This window comes from Rissa tridactyla, chromosome 25 (assembly GCF_028500815.1).
Source record: "Rissa tridactyla isolate bRisTri1 chromosome 25, bRisTri1.patW.cur.20221130, whole genome shotgun sequence".
Taxonomy (NCBI): Eukaryota; Metazoa; Chordata; class Aves; order Charadriiformes; family Laridae; genus Rissa; species Rissa tridactyla.
Genome location: NC_071490.1, coordinates 295,547 through 322,638, shown reverse-complemented (window position 1 = coordinate 322,638; position 27,092 = coordinate 295,547). Strand labels below are relative to the sequence as shown.

At 52.2% G+C, this 27,092-nt stretch overlaps 1 protein-coding gene across 3 annotated transcripts; it reads left to right on the top strand.

Annotated features, from left to right (window-relative positions):
* Positions 1–6,276: 6,276 nt before the first annotated feature.
* On the top strand, positions 6,277–26,009 carry GMIP (GEM interacting protein). 3 transcript variants are annotated; one of them, XM_054183513.1, is made up of 21 exons: positions 6,277–6,538; positions 13,109–13,202; positions 13,292–13,367; positions 14,008–14,071; positions 14,686–14,811; positions 15,073–15,137; positions 15,632–15,742; positions 15,982–16,062; positions 17,235–17,423; positions 17,533–17,670; positions 18,114–18,304; positions 18,830–18,951; positions 19,201–19,287; positions 19,416–19,514; positions 19,600–19,739; positions 20,029–20,217; positions 20,295–20,432; positions 20,544–20,740; positions 21,919–22,213; positions 23,646–23,766; positions 24,254–26,009. In XM_054183513.1, the coding sequence occupies exons 1-21, from the start codon at positions 6,517–6,519 to the stop codon at positions 24,748–24,750; spliced, it is 3,042 nt and encodes a 1,013-aa protein (XP_054039488.1). In that variant the 5' UTR covers positions 6,277–6,516; the 3' UTR covers positions 24,751–26,009. The 3 variants fall into 3 exon arrangements, with proteins under 3 accessions (XP_054039488.1, XP_054039489.1, XP_054039490.1); XM_054183514.1 differs by lacking the exon at positions 6,277–6,538 and adding an exon at positions 12,350–12,466; XM_054183515.1 differs by lacking the exons at positions 6,277–6,538; positions 13,109–13,202 and adding an exon at positions 14,302–14,410 and having other exon boundaries at positions 13,307–13,367.
* The last annotated feature ends 1,083 nt before the right edge of the window (positions 26,010–27,092 follow it).

The following is a 27,092-nucleotide window of genomic DNA, read 5'->3' as shown; positions in this document are numbered from 1 at the left end:
AAAAGGGGAGATTTTGGTTAGATATTAGATGAAATTCTTCATGTTGAGGGTGGTGAGCCCCTGGCCCAGGTTGCCCAGAGAAGCTGTGGCTGCCCCATCCCTGGAGGGGTTCAAGGCCAGGTTGGACGGGGCTTGGAGCAACCTGGGCTGGTGGGAGGTGTCCCTGCCCAGGGCAGGGGGTGGCACTGGGTGGCCTTTAAGGTCCCTTCCCACCCAAACCATTCCATGATTCTAGGATAATAGTTGGGAAGCCAAGAAAAGAACATCACCAGGCAGCGCGTGGGCTGGAGTCGCTGCAGATGGGAGAACAAGGGGAGGCAGCGGAGAATCGGAGAATCATTTTTGGTTGGAAGAGACCTTTAGGCTCATCAAGTCCCAGCGATGCTCCAAAAGACGCTGCGCCTGGTGAGCGAGTGCAGCGTTGAGCTTCACGCTGGCGGCGAGGAGCAGAGCAACCCTACAAAAAACCAGCCGCAAACATTATTTCTTCATTTCTAGTTCCGTCAGAGATGAAAATCCTCCCGATTGACGGATCCTATGCCGTTTTTAAGACGTTTAGCCCTGCTTGCATGCGTGGGGCTTATTATTTCTATTTGTAGGACACAGAACAAAGGGTGTTTAGATGCTTAGGGCAGTATCTAAGCGTCCTTTAGTGCAAATAAGCAATTTCTGATGTAATTACTTTCTCAAACATGCCACCTTACAGTTGGTCTGTGTAATTTTTGGGAATAATCCCACGTAATTTGTTGCTTTACCTTTTCCCCGTGCCGGGCACAACCTCCTCGCAAAGGGCCTTCCCGTTCCGTAAAAAGAAAAAAATACCCCGGCGCGGGCGGAACGCCGCAGACGCCTGAGGAGTTTCGGACAGCAGAGAGTTAACGAAAGGCGGGCAGGAGGACGGGTCTGATGCAGCAGATAGGCTGGGAAGTGAGTAATTTCACAACTCCCAAGAGGAATGTGGAAAATCCGCACGGCCTGACACCTGCCCCAAGGTTGCAGACTCGTCTCTCTCTCTCGTCCCACGCAGGCTGCGCGTAGCAGCGGAGGCACCGAGGGTTCGGAGATTCGGGAGCCCGATGCAGCGGGGACATCGGCAACGGCTCCGTTTTCTGGTTTCACCAGCAAACACCGGCACTTGGGGTAAACCCAGGGGTTTCTCAGGAGAGGCGATGGCTTTCTCCCCGTCCGTGATTTAGCTGAGGAAGGACAATGAAAGCGATGGAAGGCGCTCTCTACAGCTCGCCGAAACCAACGTTCCTACTTGCAGATAATGTTATGGTAAATAAGAGAGACCGATACGGAAATGCAGCGCTGTTGCATATGGATATTTGGGGCTTGTTTTTGATATCCAAGCCTCGCTAAGAAAAAGTTTCCTAAACTTGGGTTTCCATTTGCTGGGAAGGATGTGAAGAAACTGGATAATTCAAACTTGCTTCGGTCATTTCTCCAAAACCACCGGTTGCAACTCTCCTGAATCGCAAAATGAATAAATGCTGAGAACATGAGAATTCATCCCCTACCTTCCTTTTTTTTCCGAGTGTTTTGTCTCGCCTCTCCAGCGGCCGTTGCAGAATGCCGCTTCGCCGCCTTTCGATGAGGGGGAGCCGGGCTGAGGGCTCACCTGGGGGGTGCGCGCCCCAAAACCCAGCCTGAGAAAAAGGCTCAAGCCACCGGGGACTCGGGGAAGCTCTGCACCTTGCCATGAACGGGCCGGGAGCCCGGGACAACGCCGCTCCCGCCGGCATCGCAGCCGGATGGCCAGGCAGATGCCTCCCGCCAGGCCACCAGCCCCATGGCCAGCGGCCGGCGTTGATCCAGAGTCCTCGGGGCGGCACCGGCCACCCGGACCCCATGGAGGTGTTTCGCGTCACCACACACCTGAGAAACATCGACGGGAAACTTCAGGACTTCCGCGAGCTCTTCCGAAAAGGTAAATATTTTTCAATCCGCTTGTTTGCTTACAAACCCAGCAGATTCTGTTCAGCAGAAGCGATCCTGCCTCATTCTTGCTGCATTATTTATGTAAGACGATGAATTTAGGCAGCCCTCAGACAATTCAGAGTGGCTTCTTGCTGCGCAGATATTTAATTATGTAAACGTCCTTTCCCGTAATGAATTGCATCAATAGATAAAATTTCAGAGCACTTAACCATCTAAGTGCACAGGTTTCCTCCAAAAGCGATGCAAAAACCTTTCGAGTGCCCTTGACGGCAGCTGCAATTACTCACGGGTGAGTTAAACGGGCTGGAAAAAAGGGTGCCCGCGCTGACCCCATTGGGAAAACCGGGATTCCTCGCTGGGAAGGAGTCTGAGTGTCAGGAGAGGAGAAGAGGCTCAAGCTGGAGACGCTCTGGGGAGAGGTGGGAGCCCAAGTCACAGCCTGGAAACAGGCTCCAGAAGAAGTGCCGCATCCGGCACGTCCCCCTCTCCCCCTTTTCCCCGGAGAGCCTCCGTCCTCGCAGGACGCTCCAGGCTGGAGCCCAATAAATAGACCTAAACTGAGAATTGGGAAAATTATCACAGGCTCGGCGCTGCTCTAGGAGCTGCGGGTTGGCAGCATTAACAAAACCCCTTTAACGACTTGCTGGAAGAAGCAGCCTCCCGGAGAAGAGCCACCCTCCCCACGGAGGCATCCCGAATTCCCTCTGATCCTGCCTGCCCCACCCACGGCCGCAAGCTGTAGCTGGAGGCCACGGTGACGGCCTTCCCCCAGGCACGCCCGACCAGTTGGGTTGGCCACGCTTCTGGAGCCAATCCCTAACCACCGCGGCGCTCTTGGCTTCGAGACGTCGGCTTTTAGCAGCCACCAAACTACATGGAAATTCAACCTGCCTGGGCTGGTTCTTCCGCCGAGCATCTTTCCGAGCGCTCGGCTTGGGACGATGTTCTTCCCACGGAGCTTAGCCTTTGGATGTAAAGACAGGACGATACACGATGCTCCTGCAGAAGGAAGCGGGGACGTTCATCGCTTGGGCTCGTGGAGTAGAACCCGGACAAAAGGCAGCGTGGGGGCTCACGGAGGGTCCTGGCCCTGGTGACCGGGCAATTTCCACATCCATCCCATCGCCGCACGTGGGTTTTCTGCTTGCTTCGGTCTTCGGCATTTCTTATTTTCTGTTTCATGCAGAACTCGAGTATTTAAGGAACACAGCCGGGTACCCGTACCGCTGTGCTGAAGTGAGCTCCTCCCGGGAGAGGTGAGGAGGAGAGTTTACGCGTGCAAAAAAAAAAAAAAAATCATAATTTTTCCCCTTCTTAATTTTAGGAGAAGTTATCTCAGCTTCCGTTGAAGGCAAACTGGCAGAGTTACTGCAAGCCGTCTCCTCCTTCCTGAACATGTATCCTGCTTTGCCCGGGGATGCCGTCCAGCCTGCCGTAGCAACCCTCATCGCCAGCGTCAAGGGTAAATCCACAACCTTTGTGCGCCCCACGAGCGCTGTAGCTCCTGCCCTCTGCTCGGCGGGGACGGAAAGCTTTCAACCGGGCTCACCACAGGCACGCGGGTCTCCCCGCACACGTCGGTGCCGACGCTGAGCAGAAGTCAGGGATCCCCAAGGTTTGTTCTTGCCCGGATCCCCTCCTTAGGGAAGACGGTGCTTTTAAAACGCACGAAAGCGAGATAAAGGCTTAGACACGAGCGCCTTTTATTTGGGTTGGCCATTGTGCTGGCAAACTGCACCTCTCTCTCTGGTTTCCACTAATAAAAACGCGTTGCGTTCGGTTGGTGACGGCAAAGAATGAAAATACGAGGCTCCGGGGAGCCGTTCGTGGCTTGGTGATGCCCGTCGGGGCGAGCAGGCGTGTGTCAGGGCTTCTCTCGGCGCTGAATTCCTCTCTAACCCCCTGCAAAATGCTTTCGTGTGTTTGTTTTGTCAGCGCGCGGCAGGGGGAGAATTAGCCTGACCCACGGGATGATCGTTAACGGTTGGTTTACGCAGTCCTGGGGGGTTACGGGGGTGTCCAACACCACACCGACCTCAGTCGGATGGTTTGAAGTTGAATCCGTAGCGCCCTTTCTGTCCCTGTTTAGCACGTTGGCGTCTTGGGAGATTGGCCAAAATCTGACGTTGGCGTCAGATTTACTTAAATCTAGTGGAAAATCCTCACCTGAAAACCAGCCTCAGCCTCCTGAGAAGCAAAGCTGGTTCCTGGCCTTTGTTTTGGGGGTCGGAGGAGCTTCAAGGGGGAGCAGTGAACATCGCCTCCCAATGTTCGGCATCCGAGCGGAGCCAGGACGGGCGCGAGGCCGTCGGCGGGGAGCTGGAAGGAAGGAAAGTGCCCCAACCACGGCCCCGCTTTCACTCCCCGGGTTCTTCCCTCCCCTGCCTTCAACAGACTTTGCCGGCGTGAAAACGCACTTGCCTTCGAAAACAGCAGCGGTGACGCAAAGGGAAGTTTAATGCGACCTCGCAGGGGGTTGTCACAGGGCTCTGCAGTAACTTGCCGTTGTGCTCGGTCTAAAACAGGGATTAAAAAAAAAAAACAAAAAAACCAAAACTACCAAAAAAAAAAAAAGTCCCGGGTTAGAAATGCAGGCGGAGTCTGCGGGCTGCGTTGCGAGGTTTTAAGGTTTTACCATCTCCGCTTTTACCGAAATAAAAAAAAAAACCAAACCCAAAGCCCAACCGAAAAAGGACGGGCTCATTCAGCAAGAACGTCTAGGAAACGGGAAACGGGCTGGTGAGACCGGGAATTGGGATCCTGAGTTACGTTCCTGGTAAATGCGGAGCCGTACCCCTTGCTTTGTGTTAGCTTTTATTAGCTTTTTTAAAAAATATAATTAATTGGAGGGGGTGTTGCTGTACTACGTTGCAATCCTTTTGGCTATAAATGCCTTTACACCCGAAAAACGCTTTTTTGGAGCACTTATCTGTAAATGAAGCACTTTGCAAGCAGGGTACGGTAATCACACCTAGACCAAACATCGTAGAATGTTTAGTAATCGTAGAAATTATAAAACTGAGGCGCAGGCCAGGCAGGATTTGCCAGGAGAAACTCATCGCGCTGATCCCAGCGGCACTTCGCCGTCCTTTGTGCATCCCGGTTCCACTTCTGAAAGCCAACCATCACCTCCGGAGCCCGAGCAGACACCGTCCCGCTCGCGCCTGAAACGCCCAACGCAGAAGCAGCGACCCTGAGATCCCAGGATTTTTTTTTTTTTTTTTTTTTTTAAATTAAAGAAGCGTTGATGACCGAAAGGCCAGCTGAATCTTACCTCTGGCTCGTGTCTGGCTGTCCTCGGAGGGACGGAAGAGCCTGAGGATTTGCCGGCTGCGACCGCCGGGAGAAATTTCGCAGAGGAAACTTAGCGGCGTTCCTGGAGTCCCCAGCAGATGCCGAGGAAAGGGAAAGTGTGGTTTTTTGGGAGCCCAGGGCCACAAGGTTGCATAAGAAAACCCAGGGGTTTTAATCAGTCACTATTTAGCGAAGAAAAATCAACAGTTTCACCCCTGAGCACAAGTTCGTCTCTCGACTGTCACGTTTTTGCTGTCAAGTTTCTCTGATATTCACAGAGGAGAGAAGTTCCCTTCAGTCTCCGCTCGCGTCGATCCAGAATCTTTGAATAAACGTTTTCTGTTCCCCGCAGCACGGTTTCATCCTTAAATCACCACCGGTATTCCTCAACCAGAGGCAAAATTCACCAGCTCTAAGGACGGCAGCGCTAGCGATCGGCAAACCAGCTCCTGGTGAGCTGGAGCGCGTCTCCCCACCGACGTCCGGATTTAAAGCCCCGCGTCCCCATCCACCGCCCGGAGGGGGCTGAAAAACATCTTGAGGCAAGCGATAGCTTTTTCCCTCGCTTGTCAAAAACGCATGAAAATCATCAGGGCTCGGTTTTATTTAAGGCACAAAAACCCTCCAAAGTTTGGATGTCGGTTTTGCCAGGCCGGGGTCTCCGTAACAGCCCCGCGCCGGCGAGGAGAGCAGAGGGACGGCGGCTCGGGGGAGGACCGCTGCCCGAGATGCTCATCTTTTCCCTCTTCTGGCCCCTCTTTTAACCCAACAGCCCTTTCCCCGCACCACCAGCCGTTTCTCCGTGGTTTGTTGGGGATATTTGGGAGGACGGGTGTTTCTTTGGAAGCAGAGAGCGTTCTCCAGCCAGAAATACCGAGGCTGCCGCGAGAGCTCAAAGCGCCGAAGGTGGCGGGGGGGGGGCTCTGAAACGGTCCCTTCTCTGCTATTTACCGAGAGACCTCGGAGTTATGCAAATGGCGTGATCAGACAACTACACGCCGCACCGTTTCCTTACGCGGAAGCGTGTCGGCAGGAAGCAGATCTGGTGACAGCAGCCGCGCTCACCACCGGGCGCTTCTGCCGGTTCTTTCGGGCCGGTCTTCTTCACCCGCCGCTGTCATGGGCCTCTGGATAATTTCTTCACGTCTGATCTGATCGAGAATTTGGGGTTTTTTTTGGTTTTTTGGTTTTTTCGTTTTTTTTTACTTAATTCAGCTGTGATTCAAAGCTGGGTAATTTGGGATTCTGCTGCTTTCAGACCAAAGCACAGAAGATTCAGCCATGGGAGACCCAGAACCAAGTGGTACGTGACGGCATTTGAAACAACCTTTTCTAACTGTTTGTACCGGGAGCTCTGGGGGCACGGTAGGACGTATGACGCAGATCAGCCTTGTCAGCCACCTCGGAAATAGGGGTGCTAGAAGAGAGCTGTAAGTTCCTCTAAGTGGGGTTTCCATGAAGATCATAGGAGGGTTTGGGTTGGAAGGGACCTTAAAGCCCACCCAGTCCCACCCCCTGCCCCCCGCACACCTTCCACTAGACCAGGTTGCTCCAAGCCCCAACCCAACTGCTCAGTTCTCTAAGTGTTTCTCTGGCAGATGAAGTTATTCGATGCGTTTGTACCGGACATTAACTTCTCTAGGAGGAAAGGATGCAAACCACCCTTTTTTTGGGAGGCAGAAGGCGTAGCGTTTTCTCTTAAGAGGCTGGAAGTACCCAGCGCTGGTACTTGCACATCATCAGCTCCACTCCCTCCGACCAAAAGTTGCTCCAAGTCCTTGTTCTCAAAGGTGACCGCCTTAATTACGAATATAATCCATTTAAATTGGAGTAACACTGACCGACGGAGCAGCTGAGAGGTCTCTGGACCACCTGAGAGCACAAATCCTCCTCCCATCTTCAACAGGGCCCAGTCCCTGGCACTTTGGAGGGGTGAAAAAAATCTCACTGGTTCTGTAATCGTGGAAACACGGGAGGCCATGCTCGTCCTTTCCCTGCTGCCACGGTCCAATGCATCGTTATCCTTGCAGCTAGAAAATTCTCTATTTCAGCTTGCCTTTCAGCAGCTGGATCCCATTGCGTCTTTGTCACAAAAATGGCAAAACTGTTGGCTTACGCAGAGTTTCTGTAGCTCACGATGACACTCAGGGACAGTTACAGGATGTCCCGGTGTCTTTGATAAACTCAATAAGCTGAGCTTGTTTGGGAACTGTATTGTGAGACCAGTTTTCTTCCCACCCTTGCCCCCCAGAGCGCGTTGGTGTCTTCAGCACAACCCCTCGGCAGAACCAAGCTCTGGGGCGCTCGTGGTGCGGCATCGCGTGCAGAGACGCGCGCAGAGCCCGTTCCTGCCCCATCTTCCTCTCCCGGCCGCAGCCAGGGCTCCTCTCCCCGCCGCGTTGCACGAAAAACTCACATTAGGCGACCGCCCCATGTGTCCACCTCCGCTTCTCAGGGCTTCCAGCCTGGCCATCCGACACGCGCAGCTAATCCACAACCTTGGTCTCGTCGAGCACTTGACCAGGAGAGATGGTGGTACCAGTCTGATCATTTAACGAACCCACCATAAAGCAGGAATGTCTCGATCCCTCTAGGAACAACCCCGTACATTGATTAAAGATGTATTTTTAGGTTTGGCAGTGAAAAGTCTTTCAACGCGCGACCAAGAATCCCACGTCGAAGGTGACATGACTGTAAAAGTCAAATGCCCTTGAGAAATCCAAGCGGGCCGTATCCACAGGGTGACTTTATCCCCCCAATCTCACCTGGTCAGGAGGTTTATTTGACAGCTCTTTCGCAAAACCAAAATGACCGGTATAAATGATTTTGTGCGGTCTTATTTTTTAGCCAGTAAGCGTCCCAGCTTCGTCCTTCTGTTGCTAACTGGGAGGTCCTTTTACCGCTTTCCAGCACTGGGAGCATCTGCTGTGCTTCACCACCAGTCTGATTTCTTCTCGCCATCACCAACCTTTCCTTATCCTTAATATTGAAGAAAGAAGCAGTGAGGATTTTAACGTAGTTGTACTTTTCTTACTTAAAAAGGCAGGTTTATTAAGTAATTAAGTATGGCAGGGGGCTGCCATCTATCAAGACAAGGCTGCTTTACTGATATTTTCCCCTAAAGCTGGCAATCACCTCATTCTTATTTCGCAAACTCATGCACCTGCGCTCCGTTTCTGCTGGAATATTTGCATTCTTTTTCAATAAATCGATGCATTAAGTGGAAATTCTCCTTTCCCCCTCCCCCAACGTGATTCATTAATCCCCTCGTTAATACGTACTGCTATTTAAGATGCCTGACCTTGTTAGTGTTTCCTGTCAGTTGGGGGTGATCGCGCCATTGGGTGGCGGTTCCGACCTCCTCAAAAATTAGCTTTATTTGTTAATTCGGTTTTTGCCAAGGCCTTTGTTCCACTGAAGGAGGAAGAGGAGGCGAGAAATCGGAGTGGCAGATGGGAAGTGGTCTCGGGTTTGCAAAACCATTGTCAAGGAACTTGGATTATTGTGTTCTAAAACCGTTATTCCTCGGGCAGATGGAGATGCTGATCTAAGCTTCGCTGCCGGCCGCAATCGGGGTCTCGTTGAGGGGCGTCTTGGTTAAAGAGGGAGGATTTCACGCAGGAGTCGAGAGTTTTCAGACTCATTTGGTGTAATTCAGTTCGCCCGGCGGCGCGGCTTAGCAAGCGGGGGATTTTACGCAGACGCTGCTAAGAAGCCTGAGTCCTTTTATGCAGAAAGGGGAGATTTACCCTGGCAGAAAAATTCAGCCGTTGAGTTGCAAAGCGCGAGACTGAGGGCAGAGAAGAGGGAGGCGCTACCGGGAACAGGCTGGTGATGCCGAGGTTTGGTGGCGAAGTCGCGCTGAGCTGGGGTTTTAGACATTTCCCTCATTTCACGGTAACTGCAGCCAAAAGGGAAGCGATGCTTCTGCTCAACAGCAGAACGAGAGTTTTTCCTGTTAAAAATATCCGCCCTGCCCTGCACACCCACCGCTGCCGGAGCTCGCTCCCCCCGGGATGGCGGCAGAGGAGAGCGGTGAGCTCTCCAGGAGGGACATGATGGAGATGAGGTGACACGTTTGTCCATCCAAGGATGGGGAAGGACTTGGCTGGACAGTTGGCCCCCTCCGGCGCAAGCGTTGGCCGTGCGGAGATGTTCTCCTTTGGGATGCAGGTCTAGTGCCGACACTGGAAGGGGGTTCTGCTGGAATCGTCTAAGATAAGAAGAATAAGGACACACTGGAAGGGGTTTCTGCTGGAATTGTCTAAGATAAGAAGAATAAGGCCACGCTGGAAGGGGTTTCTGCTGGAATTGTCTAAGATAAGAAGAATAAGGCCACGCTGTCCTTCAAGAAACATAGGTGTTTCTTAATTTCCAGAAAAGTGACTTTCTAGATCAGCCTTCCAGTTGTCAGCGAGTTGTCCAGTAAGATAACTGGTTTTAAATTTAATTTAAATTTGTAAATAAGGCTGCAGAGCCGTAGCGAATGGACAAAGGAGCGAGCCGGAGTCTCTCCGAGCCCCCGGTCCCACATCCAAGCGCTGCAGTGGGGGCTCTGCCACCTGATCCTCACTGCCGAAGGCAAGGAGCTTTGAGTAGGGTTGAAAGAATAATTAGTTGATGGATGTTTACGGGAGCGGCAGCAAGCCTGCCAGGCACAGGGGCTCCATTTTCCTCCCAGCACAGGAAAACGTGCAGAGATGTTTCCGTGTTTAGCAAGCGGGCAATCAGGAGCGCACGGTTCCTCAGGGAGGCACCTCCTGAAGGTGTCCCAACAGACGGCAGACTGATGACAGCTGTGACAACGAAGACCAACACATTCGAGGCAATTGATTTCCTTGATGAGATACGTGCGAGGCACATGAATCATTCGGCCCAGATCTCCACGTGCCAATAAAGCCACCCGAGAGATTTCAAATGGACGGGATAAATCGGCGCTGCTCCTGAATGAGAAAGGGGGCTAGTAACATCAGCTACAGCAGGGCTAGGAAAACTTCTTAGGTTCAACTTTTCCACCTTCCTACTTTCATCGTAGCATTATCTTATTGAGATGAAGCCAAAGACTTGCAAGAACCTGCGGTTCTTGCTTTATCTTTTGGAGCCCGACAATAGCCGCGTTCAAAAGCGGAACGTTTCGTTGTGCCCATCACCAGCGCTGCTCACGTTGAGTCACTTCTTCCTGTTGTACAAATCCTCTGCTCGTGGTAAACAGGGGAAGCGGCAGATGTCTCCCTGCTCAAAGGACTGAGGGTAGTTAGGATTCAAATTAAACCAGCATGCCTTGGATTTGTCGCGTCTTGGATTACGAACAACTTGTGTCTCTTCCAGATAAACCAGAGCGAGATGTTTGGTCTCACGGTCACCCGCCAAGTGCGAAATGGTGATTTATCACGACAAAGCAGGGCGGGCGCTGGCTTTGGTTTGCAGCTCTCGATTAACATCAGCGGCGCTTTTAAACCCCTTCCCCAGGTCCCCCAAGCGTGGTGGGCCCTTCTGAGCGGTTCCTTGCGGCTCCTTCAGGCTTCAGTGGTTTACGGTAAAAAAAACCCAGGCGTGTCTTCACACGCTTTCAGTGCCTCATTTCACTTTGGACTGAAACGGTCAGAAATCTTTTAAAAGAACAGCCTAAATCTGAATTATTTGCTCAGCAAAGCTCAGAGCGTCCCTGGCCGATTTCTTGGTGCAGAAGGGAAGGCCCACGGTGCTCAGCACTGACCGCCAGGGGACGCGTGGCTTCGGTGTCCCACCCAACCTTCTTCATTTGGTTCATAACGAATCATAAAAATATTTCTATTTTTAAGGTGATGACAGGCTGAGATGGGTTGACGTTCACAGCTTGGACACTGTAACTATGTCATTGTCAGAGAGCACTTTCATTGGACACCGAACGAGGAGATTTGTGGAGAAAAATATCCCTAATACTTCCGTTTTTCTCTTAATTGTACATTCAAATACTTTCTCCGCGTTGTTTGGCATCTTTTTATAATTTAAAAACCCCCATATGCATACACACATCCTCACAGTCTTCCTTATTGTCCAGACAAGCCAGTCTTGTGCTTTTCTACCCCATTTTGGCTGGAAGATGATCAGGATCATCCTGGTGCCCATCAGACGGTTGCCGGGAATTTTCTGGAGTCATCGTCTCCGTGAGTCTGGGTCGGCAACTGTCTGGAGGGTTAAGGGTAGACCAGCTCCCAGCAAAACTGGACTTGAAAAAAATCTGGATTTTTCAGGACTGAGACAAGGCCCGGGAGTCGCTGTAACTAAAGGAGACGCCAATTGACTTTTCTACCAAGCACCACTTGCTTCTCGCTGTCAAAAACTCAACTACCAGTGAAGCAACTCTAGATTTAGGTCAACCACATCCTGTTTCCTGGAATGTCAAAAGGACAAAGAAGAGTGAAGTTTTCTCTTGGTTTTGTTTTTTTTTTTACCAATTGTGCCCAGTTCCGTATTTTGAAACGTTCTTTCCTTTTGTTTTTTTTTTTTTTTTTAGCAACTTTCAGCCGGGGTCGATTTTAGTTTCAGCCCTCGGTGACGAAGGCGCGGCTGGGCAGAAAGTGAGATTAACGGCACCAATTACGCCATGTAAAATTAACGCGCTCGCCTCCGCCTCACTACACGTGCGGCTGCGGGCAGAAGGCGCTCAGACCGTAGAGATGGGTGGCAGGAGGGCATCATGTGTCCCCCCGCAAAGTGGGGACAAGCCCGTTTTATATTTTGCATCCCCGATAATTCATGCCCGCCGGGGACCGAACAAGGTGCGGGATTTCGTCATGTAGATGAGGAGAAATAAGCACGTACAATGTTGAGAAACGGTTCCTGCGCATAAAACATTGCAACACACGCTCAACTTGTGCAACGCAGCCCGCGGCGATGCCTGCTGTTTTCTCTGCCCAGGGTTCTGCCGACGCAGGGTTTGGTGGCGGTGTGGGGACACGCCACCACATCCCCTCGGCCCCTCCATCAGGTCTGCCAGCACCAGGACTTCGGCTCAGAGAGGCTACGATAACGGTTTCTGCAAGGGTTTCCCAGCCGATCCTGGGTCTCATTGCAAGCCCTAAAATCAGCTTCGATGTCCTCCCTGGACAGCCGCAGACTCATTTTCTGGAGATTCCGCCCAAGGAACCTTGATGAATTTACTGTTTCTAAAGTTTTCTCTTGAATCCCATCTGGCCCTCGGCCTCACCTCGCCGTCCTTTGCCCGGGCATCGTGGTTTGTTGCTTCCCCGTGAGTCTGCGCAGGACAGCAGGGCTCAGCCACGCTCCCCGGCACCTCTAGAAACCGTCCTGCTGCCCTCGGGGAGGTTTGGGTCAGGCACAGTGAATTATGGAATGGTTTGGGTTGGAAGGGACCTTAAAGACCCTCCAGTGCCACTCCCTGCCCTGGGCAGGGCCACCTCCCACCAGCCCAGGTTGCCCAAAGCCCCGGCCAACCTGGCCTTGAACCCCTCCAGGGATGGGGCAGCCACAGCTTCTCCGGGCAACCTGGGCCAGGGGCTCACCACCCTCGCAGCAAATAATTTTTTCCCAATTTCTAATCTAAATTTCCCCTCTCTCAGCTTAAAACCCTTCCCCCTCATCCCACGGCTCCCCTCCCTGAGCCAGAGTCCCTTCCCGGCTTTCCCGGAGCCCCTTTAGGGACTGGAAGGGGCTCCAAGGTCTCCCCGGAGCCTTCTCTTCTCCAGGCTGAACCCCCCCAGCTCAGCCCGGCCCCACAGCAGAGGGGCTCCAGCCTTCCCAGCATCTCCGGGGCCTCCTCCGGCCCCGCTCCCACAGCTCCGTGTCCTTCGCATGGCCCCAGAGCACTGCAGGGGGGTCTCCCCACAGCAGAGGGGCAGAATCAGCGACACGATTTCTTCTCCAACTCCAGGTCTCGACAATCAAGAGAGGACACCTGAAAATAGGAAGCGGTACAGTGAGATATTCCGGAGCCTGGATGCCATCGAAATCTCCATTGGAAACGCGTATGTAGAGAAACAGGGCAGAGCTCGTTTTCCGGATCTTTGCAAACCCTCATTTCATTTATTTAATCGCGTTGTTTTTCATTATGCAGGACAGTTGACATGTTCATCGGTGACGCTGACAGCACCGACGACCCAGAGCCGATCGCAGAAAGCGAGGTCGTTCCGGTAGGCGAAGAAGGAGATCCATTTTATTCAATAAATTATCCAAGTCCTTCGCCAAAGCGCACAATTCTACGTTATTAAAATTGCTTTTTGGGTGATCATCTGGGAAAAAAATAGTTACTCTTCCTTGACCAGACAGAAGGCAACTGCACAACACTCGGTTATAACGGCGACGGAGGTGGCAACAGGGCAGCTAATATTTAGGGGAAATACTCAGCCATTTACTGTTTGCGTTTATATTTTGCTGAAAAACAAGACGTAGAAATCGCCGGTTTAAGTTCTGCGTGCTAAACAGACCAGACAAGACAGCAAACCCAAAACACGTCCGAGAGTCACGCATCAAAAATCTTTACAATTTTGGCCTTATGAAACAGAAGCCCTTTAAAAATAGAACTTCATGTTTTTCACTTGCTTTGGCCAGTGGGGGACTTTTGGGGATAATCAGCCTCGTTTCATGCTTTTCTGTATAAACAAAGGGGCTGGGAACTTAATTTTTCTCTGAGAGCCGCTGTTCTTGTGTGCGATGAGAGGAAAAAAACCAAAACAGCTGGCCTTTTTGAAAGATCCTCCAAATTTCTGAATACTCATTTTTCTTTTTTTTTTCCCCCCCTTTTCCTTTTTTTCCTTTCCCTCCCCCCTACAGTTGAGCCAAAGTTTCTGCAAGAGCAAAACCAGTTCAGAGAGGCAAGTGCCGGATGCCGTAACAGGTAAGATTGCTAATTAAAAAATCAAAGAGGCGACACGAGAACGCTTAATCACCCGGCAACTCTCCTGGCAGCCTCCTAACGACACCGATGAAAAATACCAGTGTCTCTGCTGGCATCACTCCTTTAAAATACAACTTAATGTTGGTTGTTTTTTTTTTTTTTCCACTTGCTTCGGGCAGTATGGGACTTTGGGGGGGATAAAATAATATTTCTCAGCTGCTTTCTCACAGATTTCAGCTGGAAACGTGTTTGAAGTCACTCGCTGCGGCGTGATGAAGCTGAATCAGGTTCCACCAACGACCAAGAGTTCCTTCCCGCAGCTCCCCAGTAACCCACTAGGTCCTTCACTTCTGGATTTCAGAACAAATTAAATCAAAATATTTAATTAAAAATAGAAGGCAGAGGAATACACACGTCTAAATTACCTGGAACTTGCACGGTTCCACGGGCAGGACCGCGTGGGGTTGCCGTGAAGTAGATGATGGCGGCTTTTTTTATGGCTGTTATCCCAGTATTTCACAGCACCGACTCTTGAGACTCCAAATTTTGCCACTCTTGGGGAGCCCCTGCCCATCAGCCGGAGCCGTTCCGAACTGGGACTTATTCTGTTGCAGTTCAGGAGGCAGACGAAATGCTGATAAAATGCGAAGGTGGCATCGACGCGGCCCTCGAATATGCCAAGATGTGGTGTAAATACGTCAAAGAGCTGCTCAGCTGGATCGAAAAGCGTCTGAGCTACGGTGAGTCTGTGCATTTTCAGAGTCTGTACCCTTTTCGGTAGCTTTTTTTTTTTTAAAAAATCCCAGCCAAGAACGCACCGTTGCAAACAAAAGCACGGCCAAACACCAACCCTTTTAGTCGCTTTTGCCTGGCGAGAAAGGCACAGAGTCAGAATTTCTTCTTCCCCGAACGATCCCCATTGAGCGCAATGACCCCCGGCTTTGACAAACCCACCCCCATCCCCGGGAATCTGGCATCTAACCCGCTCTGCCCTTTCACAGAGACGGAGTTTGCCAAAGGGATGGTGAAGATCGCAGAAGCGGGACGCAACGCCATCTCCCAGCAGGTAGGGTTCCTTCGGAGCGTTCCCTTCGGAGGAGGAGCAAACGCGAGGTTGTCCACACGGTAGGGTCCAAGCCTAAACCCTGCAGCAAATCCGCAACCCCCCAAAACCTTCCTAAAACTCCCAGTATTGGACCAGTTCCATTCTTCCTCTATCGGCTTATAACACAGAGCCAGTATTTGCAAAATGAGACAGAAGGACGGACTGGGGAGTCCGTACGACGCTGCCCAGTATAAAAGCGGATAGAAGATAGCAGATAAATGAGACAGAAGGACGGACCGACGAGGAGTCCGTACGACGTTGCCCAATATAAAAGCTCTTCTGCTTCCAGCACCCTCCTGTGCTGTCTGAAATAATCCCCCCCCACTTACCCCGTGTAGACACTCACCTTTCTGTCACCAATCTCGGCCACAGCTACCAAAAGCTCTTCAATTTAGGAAAGCCACAGTCCCGATCCCTCGTTTTACATTCCCTTTTTTTTTTTTGGTTTTCCGTAGCACAACATGCCCCTCTGCGCGCTCTACAGAATGGTCCTGGAACATGACATAAAGGTTGGAAATTCAGCCAGCGAGACGGCGGGATTGCTCCAACAGAAGGAATTCTACCAGGTACCGCGTTTCTTTGCCGGGGCCAGAGAGCCAACGGGAGCATCAGAGAGACCTAACGAGGTCGCTCACCCCGGTCCGAGGGGGCGGAGGGGAAGAGAGAAGGAAACACACACCAAGTTTAAGGGAAAAAAAGAGGCATTTTGCAAGGCTTGCTCTCTAATGTCGTGCCCTCACCTGCCAGATACTTTTTTTCCACCCGCTAAGGAATTGTTGCCGTCCTAATTGTTATTCCTCTGCAGCCTCTGTCAGCCAAGAAGAATGAAATTGAGAAGTGGAGGAAAGAATTCAAAGATCAGTGGACAAAGGAGCAAAAGAGAATGGTAAGAGGCCAACAGGTGGGTCTGACCTTTAGGCCAGTTGCAGCGCAAAACGCCAAAAATAAACTTCTATGAATGAGCAGTAACAGGAAGGACACGGAGCTGTGGGAGCGGGGCCGGAGGAGGCCCCAGAGATGATCCAAGGGCTGGAGCCCCTCTGCTGTGGGGCCGGGCTGAGCTGGGGGGGTTCAGCCTGGAGAAGAGAAAGCTCCGGGGAGACCTTGGAGCCCCTTCCAGTCCCTAAAGGGGCTCCAGGAAAGCCGGGAAGGGACTCTGGCTCAGGGAGGGGAGCCATTGGACGAGGGGGAAGGGTTTTGCACTGAAAAAGGGGAGATTTAGATGAGATGTAAGAAATTCTTCATGTTGAGGGCGGTGAGCCCCTGGCCCAGGTTGCCCAGAGAAGCTGTGGCTGCCCCATCCCTGGAGGGGTTCAAGGCCAGGTTGGCCGGGGCTTTGGGCAACCTGGGCTGGTGGGAGGTGGCCCTGCCCAGGGCAGGGGGTGGCACTGGGGGCGTCTTTAAGGTCCCTTCCAACCCAAACCATCCCACGATTCTATAACCAGACCACGGAATATGCATCCTGCTGTTGAATAAAAGGACTTTTTTTGGAAAGTGCGAGCAGCATTCCGGCGCCATCCCACAGGTGCTACCTGCCAGATCCCATCACCTCGACTGCAGAGGCCGGCAGAGCGAGGATGGGGCTTGGATTGGCACACGCTGGCGCTGGGCTGGTCTTCAGCAGAGAGGGGTCCCCTGCCCAGGCAGGCTCTGGGCCTGCGACCCCTCAGCAAAGCCCAGCTGCACGCACTCTGCCAGCGCTTCACCATCAGCCCCGTTGTACTCCGGGGATCCCTGCAGGGGTGGAAGAGGCTCCTGGGCACCTTGCAGAAGGTGATCCAGGATGGCCAGGTCTCTACTCACCCTGTAGAGCAAACCCAGGGGCTCTCTTGGAGCTCCTGAACTTTGGGAGCAGGGGGACGAAGAACACTGATGTCAATTTGAGCAATGATGTCCATTGGAACCGCGATGTCCATTTGAAGGATGTTGTCCATTGGAACCACGATGTCCATTGGAACCACGAGACAGGCTCTTTCCTTATAAGCAGAGTTACTGCTGTGCCTTGTTCCTCCCACCGCCTTGTTGGGCTTCCCAAACCCGTTCCTTCTTCTATTCCAGAACGAATCCTTGTCATCCCTGCGCAAGTCCCGCTTGCAATACCTACAGCGCTGCGAGGAGCTGGAGAAGGCAAAACACCTGAGTGCCAAGGCGGAGGACGAATACCAGAGCGTGGCCGCCACCAACCCCGGCAGCGCCAACAAGCAGCTGGAGAAGCGACGCCGTTCTTGCGAGGAGGCACAAGCCAAGGTGATGAGTTCCGTCCAGGCTGGTATTTATTCCCAGCCATCCCACACGCATCTTCCCACCCATCCTGGCTGATTTTCTCCTCCTTTCCTCCGTTTATGGTGGGGCACAGGTTCAGGAAGCAGAAGCTTTGTACAAGACGTGCATCAGCGACGCCAACTTTCGACGCCAAGAACTGGAGAAAGTCCGAGCACGGATCGTCTCCCATATTCGGAAGCTTATTTACCAAGGGGACGAGGTGCTGACATGGGTACGTGTAATCTTATCATTTCTCCTCTCATCCCTTTTTGAGGGAAACCGCTGTCTGGGATAAGACCTTCAGGATCTTCACCATTGCCCTGTTGAACCGCCCTGTAACCGACCGTTCCCAAGCAGTTGGAATTAGGGGAGCGCTCTGGACGTTGCTTTGCTACCAACCTGCTACCGACAAAATCTCCCACACGTAATCACATTTGCAATTACTACTGCTTTGAGGACGCAGATATCCACAGAAAAGGTCTAGGGGAGGGGGGAAGAAAGTGACAATTTTTATCCCACCTGTGACGTAGAACTATCACCAAGCAGAAGCGCAGGTAACCGAGTTTGGGTAACGACAAACCGGAGACTGGCGAATGACTGTGAGATCCAGGGGAGGAAAAAGCACCCGGGCTTTGACGAGCAATTTTTTTTTTTCCATTTTCTTTTCCCTGTAAGGTCACTTTGCGGATGTTCAAGCAGCGGCAGACACAGTCAGAACAGATTCCAGTGGGATACCAGTACCTGTCTGAGGCCTGCAAGCCATACAAAGCCGGCGAGAAATACCTGGAATTCATTCAGGCTCTGCAGAAGAAAGACATTCATATGGAAGTGTTTGAGTTCGAGCCACTCGCTTCTGGAGGGCAGAGGTAAAAAAAAAAAAAAAAAGCGGAAAACTTACATCGTAGCTGAAAGGCCAGAAATATGTGTTGCGTGGGACAAAACAGAGGTTTAAAAGACATTTCTAAAGTCACTAGCGACGCCGCAGCATCGTGATTGCTGATTACAGACGAGCCCAGGGCCTCGGATGTTAGGAGCTTTGCGTGGCTCCGCTAATGAAGAACCGATCTCTAAAGACGTGCTCGGTGCCTTCTGCTGAGCATGGGACCAAGAGCAGTCAAAACAGGGCAGCAGTTTCCTCCCTTCGGTTATTTCTATCGTTTGCCAAAGATTTGGATCCCTCTTTCCTCACGTGGGTGCTGCCTGGTTTCTAAACATTTCCTGCAGAGAGAAAAGGCGCAATTATCCCGAATAAGTTTCTTTTCCTAGTTTTGTGCGGGTGTTTTTACCATAGTCTCCTGGAAAACTCAGCTTACGCCCGCGAGCTACCTCCGTGGTGCAATATTGTCCGTTATTCTTTCACTGCTGGAAAATGGTTTGCAACCCCTTCGCAGGTCCCCTCCCAGCAGCAGAAAGAAGGTGGCATTGCATTACACCGGACCCTCTTCCGCAGCGAAGGACGCGAGCACGCCAGAGGAGATGGCCAGGAAGCAGTTCCCCACAAACGGTGAACAGAGTAGGTTGAATTGAATAAAGACGCCCCCGTTTTCTCTCCAGTCCCTGTAGCTTAATTTAGATGGAGGGGCCAAAGCGGTGGGAGAGGGTCTCCCGTTCTCAGGGCGGCGCTTAAGACTTTGCTCAAGGTGGGAGAAAATATCGGCAAGTATTTATGGATTTTCACGGGAGCTCCGTTTGGACTTCACCCCCGTGTCGAAGTACCCCAGGGGCACTCGGGACGGTCCGTCACTGTGCCCACCTTCCGCAGGTGCGAACAAATCCCTCTGCAGCGACACAGAAAGCCTGGGTGGGAGCTATGAATCCCGATCCCTGGACTCTCCCAATTCTAGCCCAGGTGAGAGGTGCAAAAATTTCCTGCCTAATATTGCCCCCAAAACCCTGAGCCGGGAATAAAGTCCACGCTGACCCACTTTGCGCATCACAAGGGCGAGAACAGCTCTTTATGTTTTCGCTCTTCTCAAGGCAACTCTACTAGGAAGTTGTTGAAAGCTCCATCCACCGGCACCATGTCCTCCTCGGATGATTTTGAAGAGAGAGATTCCTTGCAGACTTTCGAAAACGGTGAGCCACACGCGCTTTTGCCCCCCAAGGTGGAAACAGCGCTCCCGTCTCGGTTCCTTTTCACGCTTTAATGCTTTTTCTGCAGAAAACGGTACATCCCAGCAGCAGTTCAAGAACATCCTCCTCTCCAGCGCAGCGCAGACCCACCGGCTCAGGAAGCTGCGGGGTCCATCCAAGTGCAGGGAGTGTGACACCTTCATGGTCAGCGGCTTCGAGTGCGAGGAGGTGAGGGTTAGGAGACGTCGTTGCAGTCGCCTTGAGTGGGACCATCGTCCCCCACTGAAGGTCTGGAGAAATGAGGGGCCCCTCTGCAAAATTCAGTGCTTTTTCTTCCTCTGCATTACACAACGCGCATTTTTCTGTCTTTGAGTAACCCTCACTTGCCTGGAAGAACCCTCTTGGGGTTGGTGGGACGTCGGTGGTTGAGGGAAGAGGAGAAGTCCTCCACGTTCTGCCACTGCTGCGATGCCGGACCACAACCAGAGCGTAACGCGGGTGGGTTCTGCCGTTTCAGTGCTGCCTGGCCTGCCACAAGAAGTGTCTCGAGAACCTGCTCATCACCTGCGGCCACAAGAAGCTGCCCAACCGAGCACCCCTTTTTGGCATTGACTTCACGCAGGTTCCTCGAGATTTCCCAGAGGAAGTTCCCTTCATAGTGGTGAAATGCACCTCGGAAATTGAAGCCCGTGCCCTCGGGGTGCAGGTGAGTAGTCGGTTATTTTTGCTTCGGTTTTCTTTGTATCCAAAACTCCTGACCTCTCCCCGCTCTGAACCACGCAGGGGATCTATCGGATAAGCGGATCCAAAGCCCGGGTGGAGAAGCTGTGCCAGGCGTTCGAGAACGGACGGAGCCTGGTGGAGCTCTCCGAGCACTCCCCCCACGACATCACTGGCGTCCTGAAGCATTTCCTGAAGGAAGTGGGTACCAAATCTCTGCCGGGAGGGTACCAAATCTCAGCCGAGTGCATTCCTCGGGGCCGGATCAGCAGGATGAAGTAACATGCTGCTTTTCCTCCCGTCTCGCTGCAGCTTTCGGCACCGGTGCTGCTGTCCCAGCTCTATAACGACCTCATTGCGCTCGCCAAAGATTTGCAAAAACCCGGGGAGGAAAAGTGGGACTGCGCGGGCTTCCCTCCGGATCCCATCCAGAGCATGAAGGACTTGCTGAGCAAATTGCCTGGAAGCAACTACAACACTCTGCGGCACCTCATCGCACACCTGTACAGGTGAGGAGCGCGACGGTTGTCACACTGGTTGGTGACAGGTCCGACCACAGGAGATCATAGAATCATAGACTGGTTTGGGTTGGAAGGGACCTTTTAGGGCCATCTAGTCCAACCCCCTGCCATGGGCAGGGGCATCTTCAGCTAGAACAGGTTGCTCAGAGCCCCCTCCAACCTGGTCTTGAATGTTCCCAGGGATGGGGCATCCCCCACCTCTTTGGGCAACCTGGACCAGGGTCTCACCACCCTCAGCATGAAGCATTTCTTACAGAATCACAGAATGGTTTGGGTTGGAAGGGACCTTAAAGACCCTCCAGGGCCACCTCCCACCAGCCCAGGTCGCTCCAAGCCCCGGCCAACCTGGCCTTGAACCCCTCCAGGGATGGGGCAGCCACAGCTTCTCTGGGCAACCTGGGCCAGGGGCTCACCACCCTCAACGTGAATAATTCCTTTATATCTAGTCTAAATCTCCCCTCTTTCAGCGTAAAACCCTTCCCCCTCGTCCAATGGCTCCCCTCCCTGATCCAGAGTCCCTCCCCGGCTTTCCCGGAGCCCCTTTAGGGACTGGAAGGGGCTCCAAAGTCTCCCCGGAGCCTTCTCTTCTCCAGGCTGAACCCCCCAGCTCTCTCAGCCTGTCCTCACGGGATCCCTGCTGAGATCTCACAGGACATCCCTGTTGAGACCTCGCTGCCAGCGGAGCGCCAGATGTGTATAAGGAGAGCATCTGGGCTTCCTTGACCTGGGAGAGGCTGATCTGGAGCCAAGCAGGCAGTTATAAGGAGGGTAAAAAATTCCTTCATGGAAAGGACCACCTTGCAGCAATCAGGAGACAGTCTTAATGACCGAGAAGGACCAGAAGGTCCTCACTGATGGTGCTTCATAGTTAAAGTGAAGAGCAAGAGGTCAAGGAGTAACGTGAATCGAGCCCCTTTCACCCAGCTCTGAAGGCAGGTCACCAGAAGCAGCCACTCTCGTTCGGGCTGCACCATCCAGACAGATCCAGGCAACTTCCGAGACTGTTCTCCGGAGTTTCCACGCACGGCCCAGAGCTCTGTTCCCTGTAAACAACGGGGTTTCTCTCTCCGCTAGGAAATGGGCGTTTTGGTGGGTTCCATCTGCGAACTCAGCGCATTCGGGTCGGGAGCTGGGAAGCCACTAACGGTCCTGTTTCCCTCCCCCAGGGTGGCAGAGAAATACGAAGAGAACAAGATGTCCCCAAACAACCTGGGCATAGTATTCGGGCCAACTCTGATCCGGCCAGGCTCAGGGAGCGACGTCTCAATGTCATGCCTTGTTGACTCCGGGTATCAAGCCCAGATTGTGGAGTTTCTCATTCAGAACTACGAAAGGGTGTTTGGGATGGATGACCTGCCTTCATCCTTATCCCTCGGATGTGAAAATCCTTCGCCAGAAGCATCGACAGAAAAGGAGGAAGGACCTCAGAGCCCAAACACAAGCCAGAATGTAACTCTAGAGGTAGAGCTCCCAGACACTGAGCTGGGCTTACTCACCCTGCTGTAGAGACAGGAAGGTGGGCTAGCAATTAAAGAGAACTTTTTTTGTTATCCGTGGAAAAAAAAAAACAAAAAACAAACCGTTGCCTACCAAGAGGGTTATTCCAAGAGGAAGGAGCAGAGAGCCTGTTGCACGTGGAGTGGGAGAATCAGGGGAAAAAAAGATAAAAAAGCTACAGATCACCCAGCAGCTTCTCAGCCCCCTCTGGATGGTGGTTTTGCTCCGCATTTTAGATGCCAGTCGCTCAGAAAATTTAGACCCCAGCCATTCCACTACATCCCTGAGCAGTGGCCGCGGACCCTGGTTTTTCCACCCCCTGCTACTGGGCCTTCTGCGTTCCTCCCAGGCGCCACGGCTCTTTCCTCACAGTATTCCACAGCACTTTAAAAACACAAACGGGCACAGCATCCCCGAGCCGGGACCCGGTGGGGTTTTTCTCCCTTTTCGCCATTGTTTGATGAGCAAGAAAGAGGAAATGACTTTCCTAAAGTTAAGCCAAAGGGAGTGAGATCTGGGTCCGGGGATTCTCTGCCTCCTGCTTTCAAGTCACGGGCGCTTGTGAGCCAGACTGTGCGTCTGCAGCGGCCGCGTCCACACCTGACACGCGGTAACACTGCTTTCTCCGTGTGCCCAGCTCCCGGAGGAAGCAGAAATTAGAATAACTATGATTGCAGTTGAAATAAAATCACCAGGGTAGACACGATTCACTTCTTGCGCACAGAAACCCGGCAGGGTTAATAAACCTTCACAGAAAGCACTTTTGAGACACACACACAACTATTGCTTTTCACTATTTCCAAAGCCGTTTTTACCCGCGCCTGCAGCGTGACCGAGTTCCACCGAAGGTGTCACAAACCTGTAAAAAGGGGAGTTGCTTCTAAGGGTGCTCTCGTTTTGCCATTAATAACGGCAAAGCCCCCGCCCCGGCGACCTGATCCTTGTGCAAATTCACACTGGTCCCACCCCAGCTACGCCTCCCGAGCGCTGCCGTGTCCTCCACTCATCCTCCCGTTACGTGTTTGACAGTAATTACCGCGCTCCAGTGAACGGCTTGGTTCCTGATGTTTCCCCTTTTTGTTCCGAAACGGGCTACTCCAGTGTCCCATGGGACAGGGGAAGCGGTCTCAGCACCCCGGGGCTGCTTTCTGGGTGAGCTTTGTGGCACGGATGCTGGAGCTGGCAGGTCTCGAATCACGATTTTCCTCTCGTGTGACCTCCTGCAAGCTCCCTCCCTACTTCCCCCAAGCGTTGCACACAATCTAAGAGACGTCAAGGCATTTTTCAGCTCAAGTGGTCGCCTTCTCTAACAGCATTTTGGGGTGAAGCGGGAGTCGACTGTGTCTTCATGTCAAATAAGAGTCCTGTATAAACACTCATGGCTTTTTCCCCACAGAATTTCCCCTCCAAGCACGGTTTAAACACGGACTGTGCGTCTGATAACTCGTCTTCCAGGGAAGCCATCAATGAGCTGACTCTGGAGGGAGCCCACAGTCCAGGGAGCGTGGACGCCCCAGGTAAACGAAGCGGGGATTGCGATGGGGTTAGAGGTTGGCCGGTACCGTGTTTGCTGAGTTTCACGCCTCCTGCGGGCTTCCGCGTCACCCAGCGGAGAAAGCACGGCTGGGATGTCCCCCTGGGTGTCGCTGCTCAGTCTTCGTGAGGGTAATTTCTTGCAGAGCCGTCGCCTCGAAAGCGCATTTTCTGCTCTTCTCAGGAAGGGCTTTTTCCCCCGCTGCTGCCTCAGCTCTCGAGCCCAATCACCCGGCTTCAGTGCACCTAGGCGAGCTTTAAGAATATAAGCCCGATTCATATCTTCTACCTCTTTCAAGCGTGTATCTTGCTGAATTAACGAAGATATCAGAGGGAAGCGTTTTAGCCCCTTAAATGCCAGAGGTTTTTCAGTATCCTTTCTAATGGGAAAAGAATTCAGCAGCCAAAACGGTCATAGAACCTTATCCCGAGACAAGGTTACTAAGATAACCGTCTAATTTCTTTGTTCAGACATGAGTGCAGGTGTTGGCTCTGAGCTGGAGGAGCTGGAGGACCCCGCGCAGGAAAAGACCGACAGCGATTTGGACACGGTCCCAGGGACCCAGCCCAGGTGCCATTTCAGCCGACAGCCTGTGAAATATATTCGAGCACAGCCGAAAACGAAACCAGTCATTCCCAAATCTTCCAGTTTGCCCTTGAGGACCACCGCGTTAGCCAACGTGGCAATGGAGTCTGGTGCAGAAGGCAACCCGACTGACAGCAGCTCCAAGACAAAGGATGTCCAGGAGGAGACCAGTAGGAGCAGGAACAGCTCGAGCGACACAAGCACGGTCAAGCCGCGCTCGGGAGGGAGACAGCAGCTCAAACATTTTGAGATCACGCAGGAAACCGCCAGGATTGTCTCAAAGTTTAAAGTCGACGACACTTCCGCATCCCCTGAGCCTTCTCCGGAGAGCACGGGATTGACGGAGAAAACAGAAGACCTCAACCCAGGGACGTACCTATAGGAAAAACCTGAAGAATAATGGCTAACGGCAACGGAAAGAGAGACAGGACTGAAATCCCACGCCTGCTGAATGAAGGAACATGATGGGGTGAAACTACCGTCCTATTTCTATTTCCCACGCAGGCTGGAGAAAAGGCTCCTGCTGTGAACTACCCGGCAGGCCTTCGCCTAACCCCGGATTTGCTTTTTACTCCTTAACAAACCCATGTAAGCGATAAGAAGCAAACCGGACGGCTCTCTCTGGAACATGCCCCGCTTAGCATGAAGGCCAACGTGAGAAGAGGAGGAAACACGGAGTGCCTGGCTGGCCAGGCGTAGCCAGGAAGGAGGCAACTCCAACCATGGACAGAAAACCTTCCCAAACCGTCATTTTTCTGGCAGCTGAGACACGTGCTGATTTTTCGTCATTTTTATTTCACAGCATTTTGGAGCGTAACTCAGTTTTTGAGTGTCATAGACCAGGGTACATGGGCAAAGCTCACGTCGGCTGGATCCTTCAGCTGGAGCTTCCACTCGCCAGTCGGCGCAAAGCCATTCTGCAAAGGGCAAAAGACGCCGAGCTGGAGCCCATTTCTCCAGGACACAATTTCTGTTTCCCTCGAAGCACGTTGAGCTTCTGCAACGCCTCCACGTGAGGCTGCTGCCACACGAAGGCAGCAAAGCCCTGGAGCCCCTGGCAGATGAGAAGGTTTTCTTGGGTCTAAACCCAGGTCGCTGCGACCTGCGGGGTGTCCGTCTCCCCCGCGTGTGGGTTCCCCCGACGCCCCTTTCTGCCTCCCTGCAGCACATTTTCTGTCCGCCAAGTTTTAAGGCAAGGAGAGGGAGGACTCAGTCCTATAGTGCCATCTCCTGACGCCCGCATGGCTTCCTACCCCGCTCCGCACTACAGGGTGGGCAGCCTTACACATTTCCTGGGTGCTGGGTTGCGCGTACAGCGCGGAATTCAGATCACAACACAAAAACTTCCGCACTGGAGCAGTTTTTCCATGATTACCATCCCCTGCGAAGACACTAGAAGCCACCTGAAGAGGCCAGAGCTAGAAAATACCACGTTTTCTCCAAACGGCTCAGGAGATTAAACGATCTACTTCACAAATTTCTTTTGTCTCATCAAAGGACCGTTAAGAAACAGGACCAAAACATAAAGTTGTAAAAGAAATGCTAAGGATCTATTCTTAGCATTTGTACAGTTCGGGCTAAAGAGAGTTTGCATCTCTGGAGCAATGTATATTTGTTAATACAGTGCTTTGAATTCTTGAATACTAAGTTATCTTTTACTCCTGTAATAAATTACTGAGTGTTTTATTATAAGCTGATACTGTATTTGTTTAACATGAATAGGGAAGCCTTAAGTAAACACTTTCTGGACTATTACAAACACTGCCAAGTGACTCAGGTCTCCATAAAACAAAGGTTAACGCTTGCCCACAAGAATTTATGGTCGGAGGAACCAGCAGAGCTAGAATATAACACCCCTGGTAAAAAACCCTCGTTTCCTTTTCCTGCTGCACACTTAAATAGTTAAATTTTCTTTCATTCATCCTGCGCAGGAGAAACGCTAGGGGTTGGTACAGAACAACTCCTGCCACCCACCTCTGCCCTCCGCTTTTCCAGCGGTCCTACATATGTGTATATATATATGTATTAAAAGAAAAAAGCCATTAGAGAAAATCTGCCAGCTCTTACCTTGTAATGTGTAATTTGTTGAGGGCGGGAGCTGCCAAAGCAACGCTTCCAGCCCGAGCTGCGCGGCTGCCAGGTCTCACTCGCGTGGGGAAGAGCTCAACGCAGGGTCCCAACCATCTCTTTTTCGAAAGCGGGGGAAAACAGGAGGATTTTTCCGTCATCCAGCCACAGGTAACGCGGTTTAGTTCGGAAACCGCGACGCTGAATTGAAGAAGAAACCGGGCAGGGAGGGGAGCATCGGTTCCTCAGTTCCTCCCAGCTCCTCGAGGCTGAATCTCCCCTCCCAAGGTGCAGCCTCAGCTGCGCTTACGTACGGCGAGGGACGGGCAGCAGCCCTGGGGAGCAAAAACAAGGGATGATCATCTCCCAGTTCAAAGCAGGAGTAGGGAAGCTCTTGAAAATCTCCTCTTTTCACCTTACAGCGGTGGCTGCCTGACACCCTCCCTCAACTCAGAGCCATGCCACAGAGGACGGCAGTGTTATTTGTATAATTGATAAGGAAAGCCATAGCAACCAGCTCAAGAAGCCTTTTATCAGCCACACAACCAATAAACCAACTTCTTCCTTTTTTTTTTTTTTTTTTTTTTTTTTTCTTCTTTTTCTAATCACCTCATGTGAATTCAGGGCACAAACCGGCTCATCTCAGTCAACGTGCTC

Coding starts and splice junctions, on each gene's coding strand:
- GMIP (XM_054183513.1), top strand. CDS start 6,517: ATGGGAGACCCAGAACCAAGTG. Junction 13,203..13,291: donor GAAATCTCCATTGGAAACGC/GTATGTAGAGAA, acceptor TTCATTATGCAG/GACAGTTGACATGTTCATCG. Junction 23,767..24,253: donor AGGGAGCGTGGACGCCCCAG/GTAAACGAAGCG, acceptor TTCTTTGTTCAG/ACATGAGTGCAGGTGTTGGC.